The following is a 13106-nucleotide window of genomic DNA, read 5'->3' on the forward strand; positions in this document are numbered from 1 at the left end:
CTTGTTCTAGCTGAAGGCATGTTTCTTGACTTCCCAAGGTCAGTTGTTTTAAGAGAATTGTGAACTGTGCCATTTAAAGAATGGGGGGTGGGTGTGTATTTGGGTTATGAGAAGATTTATGGCAGCAGTTGTTATAGTTGTGTAGCAGTTGAACTATTCTCAAAGTTCATCTTTATCCTTTTAATTAAAAGGGGCAGCATCTGAGAGTGTTGGTCACACTAGTTTTGTGGTGTGGGGGAGCTTCTTGCACCTGCAGATGTTGAGGCAGTATTTGTCCCATAGTGAAGTGTGTTGTATGCTTTATCTAAACTTTGATAATAAAGAATAGACTTGGAAACAATTAATGACCTCTTGATACCCAAAAATTATTTTGCTTCTCTTTGTAGCAGTAGCTTCTGTACCACTCTCCTTGGATAAGGATAGTGATAGTTCTTCTAGTGAGAGATGCTGTGTTCCTGAACTGAGAGAAGACATTCTGAGATCAACAAAGCAATTAATGTTCCATATACTTCAGTGAGGGCTGATCTTTTTTTAAGAGGTCTCTATTGTGCTGTAAGCTCTCTTGATGTATACTATTGCTAAGGTGTATTATCTGAAAGAACTCCTTGTGTGTCATTCTTTTTGTGTCAGCTTATGTTTGCTTCCACTGACTCTTAAGTTGTATTACTACTTGCTGCTTTTGCCTCAGAACTGTAGGGATCTATGTGGCAAGAGGGTGCTTTGGTGCCAGAGGGTTGAAGGCAGAGGTCAGAGTATTTGTAGTGTCTCACTACAAGTTTTTTTTACTTGGCCACTTTGTTGAGTGGAGCTCTCTTTAATGAGCTTGAATTTCACTGTACCCATGAGCTTTTGGAAGTTGACTATGATTATTACTGCTTCTTTCCTGGAACTGGGGACAGTTATGATCTTTACCTGTGTGGTATGGTGATCTGTCTAGGACTGGAAGCACCTATTGGATTGGAACTGTTTATAAGGTCAGATTTGTGGTGTGAACGGCTGTGTGTAAGCTGGAAATTGCTTGTGAGAGAGAGCTGGTTTGGGGCCATCATATTAGAGGTGTTAGCAGTGAGATGTTGCAGATCTCATTGACTGAGTCTTGGGAACTTTAGTACCATGTTAGACAGCATCTCAGTCAGCTCTCTGAAGAAACCTCTTCTGGTTAAAGACTTAGATGTTCACAAGATACCCATGTTAGTCTTATCTCCAGAACTGCAGATGTAACTAGGCACATTTGAAAGACTTTGATTAGACTCTTGTACCTGAGGCCAGTTTGGAATAGAATGGCTGCTTATTCGTTTTAGTACGCTAGAATCTGTGATTTACTCATTTAGCCTGAGGAAATGAGGGGAGCTACCACTGGGCCCCCATCATGTTAGGCAACCAGATTCTGGTAAATCCTATCCGATTATGGTGCTCACAGGTGATGAGATCATAAATGTGATGTGGTCTTGCATTGGTTAAGAGGAACTTAAGTTCTGGAGTTGACTTTATCTATGTGCATGTACATGTGCAGTTGCTCTGGATTGGCTGTAGTATCTAATGAGACTGTGTGCTTGCACTTCTTGTGAATGTTTCTTCTAGATCAAACTTGCATTGGGAAGGAGCAGGATTGGGTTGAAGGTGATATGGGGGCAGGGTGTTTGTTTTTTGGTTGTGGTAATCTATCAATACTGTTGTTACTTAGGGTGTGGCAGGTGTGTGGTATTCTCCAGGATACTGCATTGGTGGTGTGATGTGGGAAGGGGCAGAGTTGGCAAAGCCTTCTTCATGAATAGTGTACAGAAGAGTTGCTGGTAGATGACCTTTTCCTTGTATTGAAGCTATTTAGGGCTGTTTTCTCCTTGTGTTTGGTGTTTACCTGAGAGCTTTCTGCTGCTGTAGATATTGGCAGGGAAGGGTGATTGTGGTGGTGTAGCCTCTGATCTAGACTGTTGAAATGTCTTTGTTGGTGTGAGGTCACACTGACCCAAGAGTTTCTTCCAGCACTTGCTGGTGAGCAGCTCCTTTACTGGAGTTGGGAGAAGAGGCTGTTGGAGCAATGGGACCCAGTCTTTTATAGGCCTGAAAAGATAAGCACAGTTTATTGGTTCCTTTCTGTTTTAACTCCAGATGCTCCAGAATTCTTTCCTTCATCTCCCACTAGGTGTTAGGGATTTCTTACGATGCTTTGACATCTGTTTAATCTAGCTATTTGATGCTATAGCATTTGTTTTATGGGCCCAGTTCTATTTCCTTGTGCATTAAAGAACATGTCAACAAGAAACTTTGGTCTGGTATTTACAAGTTAATTGCCCATGTCATTATTTCTCAGACATAGTTATAAGTGAGGGTCTTCCCATCCCCCTGGATGGCTTTGCTTATTCTAGGTTTGGGCAAACAGGACTTTTTAAAGGTAATTAGCATTATTTTCTGTGACTTTATGGCATGTGGAATGTGATTTTTGTCCTGCTTTAGGTGTTAACTGAATATGGTGGGTCCTTTCCCTCTTTATCAAAAAAAAGTGGGGTGTGAGGGGCAAGGGGACACAAAGACATGGTGCTTCTCATAACTAGGCATAAATCATGTCCTGACGCCTCTTTTTAACAGGTTTTGTGGAGTAAGCTTAAAAAACCAATAATTCTAGCAAAAAATGTACCTCCCTGCTCAGCTAAGATTATTTACTGCCCTGAGTATCTTGTTTAGTCACATGCTCTGTCTAGCACATGTGGTAGGTAAAATGGAAAAAGGCAGCTGCTTTCTTTTTCTTGGGGATATGCCCGTCAGTGCAGCAAGCAAGGAGTAGACTCTCAAAACTTTGGGCAGTCATTTTTGTCACAGAGTCCCAGTCTGTATTAGAACCCAGCTCACAGGGAGACAAACAACCTTTCTATTTTTACCTGCTTTTTTTTTTTAATATCTATAAAGTCCTCTTTATCTTTGAGTGATTTTTGTCTTGAGACAGGTCAGTCATTAACATCAAATTACTGCTCTTGCTGCTCCCGCTGCCATGCTACACTACCTCAGCCTACTTCGAGTCCCATGACTTTCTAATTTATAAGAGTTACCAGAGATCCTCATTGTACTAACTCTTGATGGGTGCTCAGCTTTCTGCTGCAGGCTATCAGTATACTAGATCATACGCTCACTGCACTTAAATTCCTTCTGCCGGACTTAAGTCCCTGCCCCAGGTGAGGCCAGTAAAATTGCTGAGGTAGTAGTACTTCCCGGTTGTAGTTAAGAAAAAGGCAAGTCTTGCTACTTTAAATTCTGCTGCTTTCCATTTCTGATCTCCTGCTGGAAACAATAAAGCTAGAGAAATATCTGAAGTCCAGCAAGGTTTTGAAGAGAAGTAAAAGTTTGTCCTTTCAATCTGAATACAGCAGAAGGCATCTCTTCTCTTTTTCTTTTCTTTGGTATTTGGCTAGAGGCTTCAGAGTTATTACTTATAATTTTACATTGTATTGTCTTAGGTTTAAAGACTAAAAGGTGCTTGATTCATATCACTGGTTCATAGCATTGTTGAATGTCTGGAAACAAACAAAGGTTTAAGTGATGAGGTGGTGGTATTTAGAAAGATATTTTCCCTAACTTCCAGCCTTCCTTTTTACGTGTCAAGTCTTAGGAAGCAGCTGAGTACATTAATGGTTTCTTAAAACCGAGATTTAGCAATTTGGGAGAGTTTGATCTGAAAGGTTGTTGGGGAGTTTTTTTTTGGGGGGGGTTACACTAATTTTATCTTTTGTCATGGTAATAACTGCTACTTTGAGATATAGTTTCTTCTTTTTTTTTTGTACTTCATGTATAGCAGCTGATGTTTCTGCTCTAATTAACAAGTATGTATAGACTGCTAGTTTAGAGAAGAACAAAGTTCGGGTGCAGGCACTAGATGCAATACCTGATTATATGTTATGTAGCTTTCTAGTATCCTTTTGAGAAAAAGAAAATGTACTGCCCAGATCTACCAACTGAGGGTCAATATATGGCTATGTACAGAAACCTTTCTGAAGGTTTGGAAGAACAGGTACATTCTATACAGGATTCCTTACTCCAAGTAAGTACAGAAGATGATTTTATTTTTTAGAATTAATTTATGTGGGCAAAGGGAATGACTAAATGTGGGAAAGTCAGGGTAGACTGCTTTGGGAAAGATAACATGACAGTGAATATTTAATATGCATTTTGGTACCTTTCTCCTAAAAACTTTGAGGTGATTTTTAGCTTGCTGAAGCTTAGATAAATAACATGCCAAGGGAGATCTCATGATTTTTAAGATCTATTTAGAGGAGTGCCATCTTTTTATACTGCAGCAGTATAAACAACTCCTTCCTCAGGGGAGAGTTGAGAGGCTTAGTTAATGTTTGTACAGTACTTTGGAAGTGGAAAACACAATCTAAGTACTATTCTAAATTTTCAGCTGACAGTCATTCTTGGTTTGACTGGTGTGTATTTACATATAGAATAAATTATAACGTCCCCATGCCCTAATCTAAACAGTCAACTTCCTAAATAAAATAGCCTTCACTTGTGAATAAACAGCATGCATGGCATACTCTGACTGCTGCACCTACCAGCTGTAGTCTGGGGAGCAATAACTGCCTTTGACAAGCAACTGCAACTCTAGGGCCCACGTCGGCGAAGCTCTTCTAAACTAAATGCACAGGAATGACCCTTTTTGACTCTCATAAGAGATGCCTTGCCCAGAAATAAGGACAAATCTCTTTCCTAAAGTTCACCTTATGCACCAGTATGTGCAATTTATACACAAGGTATTTTTCCAGATATGTTCTATCAGCAGTCTCCATCTGCTGGAGTGGATAGTATACTTCACCTTCAAGATTAGTTATGGCCAGTAAAATCACTGGCCAGTATTTTGAAGGACGTTTTTGTTGCTGTACTAGTTTCCTCCCTGGGAGACTTGTTGATGTAATCAGCCATCCAGCTGATGGTTTCTCACCATCAGTCAGCTCACCTTGAAATCTGTCTTGTGAAATAGAGGCTTTGAGGCTGAATGTACTCTGGTAAACTGCGTATTAGGTGGGGAAAGTGACACATTTACATGTTACAATTTTGATTTCATTGTATATTCTCGATATACGGTAACTGAGAACATTAATCATCGCCACTTCTATTCTCCTTCTGGGCTGCCACTAGGACAAGGGCAACACAACTCTCTCTTTTCTGGATTTGAGTTTGTTGGATTTTCTCAGTTAGTGCCTGATGGCCCTGCCCCTGGTTCTGCTTGAACATCTTTGATTACTGCAGCACTCTGATCTGCTGTATATACTAGCATTGGGTGGGACACTCTGTAATCAGCACTCCACTCTTTGTATGCTTCATAGCTGCAAGTGAAGGACTGCTAAATCCTCCCCCTATCAGGTAACTAATCCTGCTGATGTAAGGAGTGCACCTTAGCATGGGGGAAGAGGTTCCAGCAAGCTAGCCCTCCAAAAAGAGGCTCTGTTCTGTGACGCTCGATCCAGTGACTCTTCAGCACAAGTCACTTCCTGCAAGTACCTACCAGAAAAATCACTAGGGTAGTAACTCCACCAACAAATAAGCATCCTTAACCTAACCATGTCCCTGAGTTGCCGTGGTGCCACTCAGTTACAACAGGGCTATCTTCTCAATGGAGGGAAAATTGGGTTTCACGTGAATTTGGTATTTCCTCGGTCTCTAACATGTGTATGACTTTTTTTAGTTTAAGCATATGTTTTCAAAAGAGCATGAGTAAATTGTACAGTATTAATGTGTGCATATGTAACGTGTATTATTTGTCTGATTTCAGTTGCAACAACTATTAACAGACCTTCCCCATGACATGCTGGATGATAGTGGAGACCAGCTCTCTAATTACTCTGACAGTAGCATACATGAGGATGCAGAGCAGTAAGAAAGTTAATTTTTCTTGGTAGTCATTTTGCATGCTTTAAAAAAGGGTGTGATGAAGCTGAAGCTCCCTCCATGGGCAGATGGTGTGCAAACAACTTTAACTTAACTTTTTTTTTTACGAACAATGGGAATATACCACAACTTTAATCAGGCCTTAGGTTCCACAATAAATGGAGTAGATGCTAAATAGTTTAATCTAGTTCTCTTTCTGAGAACCTGGACATAACTACCCCCAGTATGGTTACTAATGTTTCATGATATATTTTCTTTCTCTCTCTCTAGAGCACATGAACCCTGGGAGCATGAGGCCAGGTGGAATGATCATCTGCTGATAACTAATCCCCAAAGTGTAAGTCCCTGACAAAATTGTGACCCAATAATAGGGTCTTCTCATTCAGAATGATTGTTTTTGATCTAGTAATTTATAGTGTACAGTATTGATTTATATGATCCTTTATAAACTAAATAGTAATGCACGTTGCCTATCCTGACAAGCTTGTAATCGAAGAGGAAAAAACATGAAACAACAGTTCAGGTAAGGAAGAATATCAAATCTCTAATCTGTTCATAGGGCTATGAACAGGGACAGAATTTGTATCCTGAACAGTTCCTGTATGACCAAGGAAATAGTCATGGTGAAACACATGCCAGTAATTGGACTGACCAGCTCAATGTGGACAAGGAAAGATGCATTTACGAAATTAAAGAGGACTACTCTGATAGACAGAGTGAAGAGGATCCTGATGATGTGTATCTCGGCAGAGATGGGTATAAAGCACCAAGTCATTGCCAACAAAACAATGTATATCATCTCCCAGAAAATTTTAGACCATACACAAATGGCCATACGCAGGAATTAAATAACCAACAAAACAAAACAGTAAAGTTTCCAGATGCTCCAAAGGAACATCTGAAGGTATTTAAAATATTGATACATTTCTTTCTTGTTTGTAAGTATTTTAATGATTTAAGTGTTGATGCTAGAGTATTATTTTAGCTGCTTTCAGATTAGAAGATCTAGATTTAGTGCGAAGTATTACGTTTAGAGAGAAAAATCAACTGCACAGATACAAAATGGGGAACACTGCTGAAAAGAATCGGGGAGTTATAGTGGATCACAAATTGAAGATGAGCCAATAATGTGATGCGGTTGTGAAAAAGGCTAATATTCTGGGGGGGGGGTATTAACAGAAGAGTTGTATCTAAAACATGGGAGGTAATTGTTCTGCTCTACTCTGCACTGGTGATGCCTCTGCTGGAGTACTGTGTCCAATTCTGGCTAGCATACTTTGGAAAAGGTGTGGATAAATTGGAGAGAGTCCAGAGGAGAGCAACAAAAATGATAAAAGGATTAGAAAACCTGACCTATGAAGAAAAGTTTTAAAAAAACTGGGCATGTGTAGTCTTGAGAAAAGAAGACTGAGTGGAGGGGCGGGCGTGATATATACAGTGTAGTTATAGCCGTGTCAGTCCCAGGATATTAGAGATAAGGTAGGTGAGGTAATATCTTTTATTGGACCAGCTTCTGTTGCTGAGAGAGAGGTCTTGAAATATGTTAAGGGCTGTTATAAAGAGGACAGTGATTAATTGTCCTCCATGCCCACTGAAGATAAGACAAGATATAATGGACTTAATCTGTAGCAAGGGAGATTTAGGCTAGATATGGGGGAAAACTTTCTAACTAATAAGGATAGTTAACCTCCCTCGGTAACCTATTCCATTACTTGTTGACTCTCCACCATTGGAGGTTTTTAAAAACAGATTAAACAAATGTGTGTCAGGTTGGTCTAGATATACTAGATATAGTTCTGCCTGAGTGCAATGGAATGGACTCGATGGTTTCTCGAGGTCCCTTCCAGTCCTACATTTCTTTGATTCTGTCTCCAGTTGTTACAACACGATCTGCTTCTGCAATCAATTTATCATATTAAATTAACTCAGAGTTAATTAGTTGAACTTAGAAGCATAAAAATCTAGCGTCTGGTTTTATTTATAGAATAATTAGCACAAAGCGGTTCTAGATGTCCTGATTTCATATTGACTGTAAACTTTGCCAATAAGACCCCATTCAACAAAGCACTAAAACGTGTGTAGTCCTGATTTCAGTGGCACAACACACACACAGTTAAGTGCTTTGTTGGATTGGAGTCTAAATAATGAGCCTTTTTTTTTTCTTTTTTTTAAATATCAAACTTTGTAAATCCAAAAGGGGAAATACTTTTGCTGTGCAAGATGAGGGTAGCTTTAATTCAGTTGTCCTCACTTTTAATCTGTTGTCACAACAGCAATTTGGTGCATCTGAAGTTGCTAATGGCCAAACTGTGGAATCTTACAAAGTGACATATAAACCATATCAAAATGCCATTCAGCAAAAAGTCCCAATAACCCAAGATGCAACAAGAAGAAATGAAGTGCTTGAAGAGCTGCAACGGGAGTTTTTGGGTGCTGAGGACAGTAAGTGTTATCTAGTTCAAGCTTTGATAAGTATCCTGGGTGAAATCCTGGTCCCACTGAAGACTTCAGTGAAGCCAGGATTTTATCCTAGGCTTTGTTAAACAAGATCACAAAGAAAAATACAGCAATACCTTAGATATATGCCAACCTTTGCTGTAAGTTTTTATTGAGGGTACTAGTTTCTTGCTATTACAATGAAAATAAGAATAGACCGTTTCTTTTGATCAGTATATTCAGTTTTAAATACTTCATAATATTCACTGTAGGCCAGTAGGATTTTGCGTGAGTAAAGGCTGAATTCTTTTATTCTGCTGATGGCTCTTGTACCATTGATTGCATTGGGAGGAGCTAAGGCCTGATCTATACTTGAAACTTAGGTTGACATCATGCTCAAGGATGTGGAGTACCTCTGAGTACTGTGGCTATGCTGACCTACCCCACAGTGCAGACACAGGTAGGTCAACGGAAGAAAGCTTCAGTCTACCTAGCTACGGTTGCTGGGGAAGGTGGTGTTCCCACAGTGAGGGAAAAACCACTTCCATCATTGTAATCTTTGTCTACACTGTTGGTCTCGTAGATGTGGTCTAACGGTGCTCAGCGCCTGTTCGGAGTCACTCTGCTGCTTACGAGACTGGGCCTTGAACGGTTCACCTTCTTGTCCAATAAATGTTTTTATAACGTCAAATCTGTAGGCTTAGTGGAGAAATGTCAAAAGTCTCTAGATGACTAGGAATGGAACTCTGAATTTACAGTAAATACGCTAATGTTAATGCTCTGATAGTTGTGTGGAGTTTTAGCTAACCTTGTAATTCAGACCTAAGGGTGAGACTGTTAGCTGGTGCACTTTATTTAGTAAGCAAGTTGTATAATTATTCTCTGTTTTGGAGTTATATATTGTGCACCAACAATGATCTTGGCACTGTTCAGAAGATAGATGGTTCCTGCCCCAAAGACCTGATAATATATTTTAGACTAATTGTACTGTAAGAATGTTATGCACTCATCGAAAGCTAGCTTGTTTGAAAGTTAGTTATATTTTAAACTTCAACAGATTCTGCGGACAATATGCAGATTCTTCAACTTCAGGTTCTTAATAAAGCAAGAGAGAGACAACTGGAAGAATTTACTGAAAAGATGGAAAAGAGTGCACAGCAGATTAGGTATCTGAATCATCAGCTTGCAATGGTCAAAGGTAAAACAAAAGTTTATATGGATCTTTAATTTCTAGAATTTACTGAGATCTAACCACTTTTAATGTTTCAGAGGGGTAGCTGTGTTAGGCTGTATCAGCAAAAACGACGGGTCATCCTTAAGGCAGTTTAGAGACTAACACATTTATTTGGGCATAAGCTTTCATGGGCTCTAACCCACTTCATCGGATGCATGGAGTGAAAAATACAGTAGGCAGATATAAATGAAAAGATGGGAGTTGCCTTACCAAGTAGGGGGGTCAGTGCTAATGAGGCCAATTCAATCAGGGTGGATGTGGCCCATTCCCAACAGTTGACAAGAAGGGGGTGAATATCAACAGAGGGAAAATTATTTTTTGCAGTGACCCAGCCACTCCCAGTCTTTATTAACTTTAACTTTTAACGTGCTCATCAATTTCTGTTTAACACACCCCAACATACATTGATTGTACTTGCAAACTTGATTTGGGTTCAGAGTCTGAGCATGGTTATCCCCCTCTCTCCCTGGCCTTTGCACCTTTTATAGTCATTTACACAATGGGGGGTGTAAAAATACTATCAGCAGGTCAAACAACTGAAGAATTCTATTTTGCTGGTATTTTAAACACCCTGTGCACTCACTGAAAACAGGTGCAACGCTCCGGAGACTTAGCCCCCTGGAAACCTTTTTCACTCTTTATAGTACTTTTAAAAATAATATGGGAACGGCCTCATTAGATTGGAGCAGTGATCTCCAACAGTGGCCAATACCAACTATTTCAGAGGAAAGTGCAAGAAACCTAATAAATGGATAACTAAAGAAAAAGAGAAAAATTCAGTAAACAAGAGCCAAATTCAATCTTTGTAAAATACTGCTGTACTTTCTCATCTGTTTGACACACATTACCCACCATGCCTAATCTCTATGATTATTAAATAAATTACACTACACTAATCTGGATCCCAATTCTAAAATATTGCTTTATTATTGATCTACTTAAATAGCCCCTGTCATTTTAATAACGGTAGAGCGGGGAGAAAAGGAGGAGTATGTGTAGAAAGGAAGAGAGTCATCTCTCTTTCCGGCGCAATTGCTGCTTTTGTAGTACCTTTACTTTCAGCTGGATAGTAACCAAGTGCTTCCTCTAGATCTGTTAGTACACCCGCTGGTTCCAGAGAGGTCTGTTGAATTGGGTGCAGTGAGCAATGGTCGCTGAACTACTTGTGTCCATTATTATCATATTAAAGTATTGAGTCAGGAAAGTGTTTTGTTCAGAACCATTTTTAACTTTAAGTGCTTTCCCAAATTGAGGCCTAACTCAATACCTCTTTGGGGTTTTTTTTTGTTTGTTTTAAACATTTAAAAACAATTTTATATTTAAAGAATTTCACTCTAGGGCTATAAACTTCATGGTGATACCTAATATCAGAGGGGTAGCCGTGTTAGTCTGGTTCTGTAGAAGCAGCAAAGAATCTTGTGGCACCTTATAGATTAACAGATGTTTTTGCAGCATGAGCTTTCGTGGGTGAATACCCGACTTGCATCCGAAGAAGTGGGTATTCACCCACGAAAGCTCATGCTGCAAAAACATCTGTTAGTCTATAAGGTGCCACAAGATTCTGTGATACCTAATGTGAGCATCCTGGAGAGAATGGATGCAGTATTACCCAAAGGCTTCCATCAGGATCTGGAGCTGCACTGATAGACCCTGTAGAAGCATACTGGACAATGTGGTCCCTGCCCCAGAGAGTCCAACAGTCTAAAAATAAATAATTGGACAAAGGGTAGGAGATAGACACAACCAAGACAGTGTTCAGTGATGATGGGTACACACTTTGTTGTCTTAATCTCTTTGTGTGGGGGCAGGAGTGAGGAAAGGGGGAGTTGTAGCAAGCGGGGGGAAGGAAAGAAGAGAGGAGTTTGGAGTGGGTAGGGAGGGGGAAAGGGTGGGAAGAAAGTTGGGCAAAAAAAGCAAGCAGCAGACAGAAAATAATGGCCAAAGTTCAAACAGTAACCAGTCTGCTGACATCCTTGGTTGTTTCTAGGCAAGTCCCTGTTATTCATCTTCTAGGAGATCCTATTTTGTTTCCTCCATCCCGTCCCCTGCCACATGTGATGGTGCTGGCTGCTTGCACAAGTAGAGTGGTGTTTCTTTATACTAGGATGTTGAGGCTGCAGGGGGTCATGACTGGGCCTCTCCCTGCTCCTCTGCTGGTCTGGTTGTTGCTGGCTGCACTCCTGGAGAGTCTGCTCTGCTTCCTCCAACCCATTAGCTTGAGGGAGGAGGCCGACTAAGATGTTATACTCCCAGACCCAGATGCCAAATGAAAATTCCTCCAGAAAGGCTTGTTGTAGAACTCCTCTCATAGCTCCCAGGATGCTTAAATATTTATTTCTCTTGTAAGATGAAAAGGATGGCTTGGCCCTCAGCCTCCAGGAATCCCAAAAACTGTATCAAAATGGAAAAGAACGGGAGGTACATCTTGAAGGTCAAATTAAAGCACTTGAAACCCAAATTCAAACTCTTACTGCCAACGAGGAGCAGGTACTGTAACTATTATCTGTAACTGTGGGAAATTCCTGTAGTTATACTTATGATGCAAAAGTGAATCTTAAGTTTAACAAAGATTAATATACTCTTATGGACATGCTAATGACCAATAATAGTATATGACTGAGTTGGAACTTCTAGTGTAAAAATTATGGATTATAATGTGTAATCTATTAGCCAGACTGGAATTAGCAACATTTCCCCAGTCTTATCGACCCTAGTAAGAAAGGTAAATATGGCCTCGCTAATTTACATAGTTAGTTATTCCGTAGTTTTGAAATTGCAGTCTGGAAGTATAAAAGCCGTAGTTTTTCAGATGTCTTGGTTCTTCTGGTGATATGTCATTTACTTTGAATATCAAAAGTCCTACTATCTGCTAACCCTGCCTTTTTGTGTGTGTGTTACTCTTTCACTGCTGCATGTTCAAGATGAAGCTTCTATAATGAAAAGAATATTGTTTAACATCTTGTTTTCAGATCACCAATATTCTTAGTCTTAAATGAGTCACATTAGCTGATGGGAGTCAGACCTCAATGAAAAAACTATTTTGATTTTATCAGAACCTTTTTAAAAAAAGATTTCAATAGCATCTCTTATAAGGATTCATTTGAGCACTTTGTTTGTTTTTTGTGGTTTTTTTTTTTTCCCCCTCTGGCATACCACTCTGGATGCATTACAAGGCCTTCTCTGTTACTGCTCTGTCTCCATGACTCAAAACAGGATGTTTTTACTTTCCCAAAGATAAATACATTGGAAATTCTGAATTTTGTACTGGTTGTGACGCACTTGGATATCATTAACCAGATTGTAATGGTCTTTAAGTGCCTCACAGCTATTGAAGTGGGAGGAACGTTGCTGTGATTGGGTCATAAAAAGGTTTACAGATAATCTAATGAGATTTATTTTATTTTTTGTGTGTAGCATATGTCTACTATCTGATAGAACATATGTAGAACATGAGGATTTCGCAACTCCTCAATGTTAAAAGTGACTAAAGAATGGTTTTAGAAAGTATAGCAACTTTCTTACATATCATGATGCTGGTCTCCTTTTCCTCCACTTA

At 39.7% G+C, this 13106-nt stretch overlaps 1 protein-coding gene across 4 annotated transcripts in view; it reads left to right on the plus strand.

Annotated features, from left to right (window-relative positions):
- The window catches only part of CEP152 (centrosomal protein 152), a 48429-nt gene that overhangs the window by 4478 nt on the left and 30845 nt on the right, over nt 1–13106 (plus strand). For 2 of the 4 annotated variants that reach the window (XM_044979896.1, XM_044979898.1), the window contains exons 3-8: nt 5765–5865; nt 6151–6217; nt 6440–6784; nt 8154–8322; nt 9374–9514; nt 11898–12037. In XM_044979896.1, coding sequence (XP_044835831.1) covers nt 5765–5865; nt 6151–6217; nt 6440–6784; nt 8154–8322; nt 9374–9514; nt 11898–12037 — 963 coding nt within the window. Of the gene's footprint in view, nt 1–3907; nt 4031–5764; nt 5866–6150; nt 6218–6439; nt 6785–8153; nt 8323–9373; nt 9515–11897; nt 12038–13106 lie in introns of those variants that run through there. The other 2 variants (XM_044979895.1, XM_044979897.1) reach the window with 2 other exon arrangements.

Source organism: Mauremys mutica, chromosome 11 (assembly GCF_020497125.1).
Source record: "Mauremys mutica isolate MM-2020 ecotype Southern chromosome 11, ASM2049712v1, whole genome shotgun sequence".
Taxonomy (NCBI): domain Eukaryota; kingdom Metazoa; phylum Chordata; order Testudines; family Geoemydidae; genus Mauremys; species Mauremys mutica.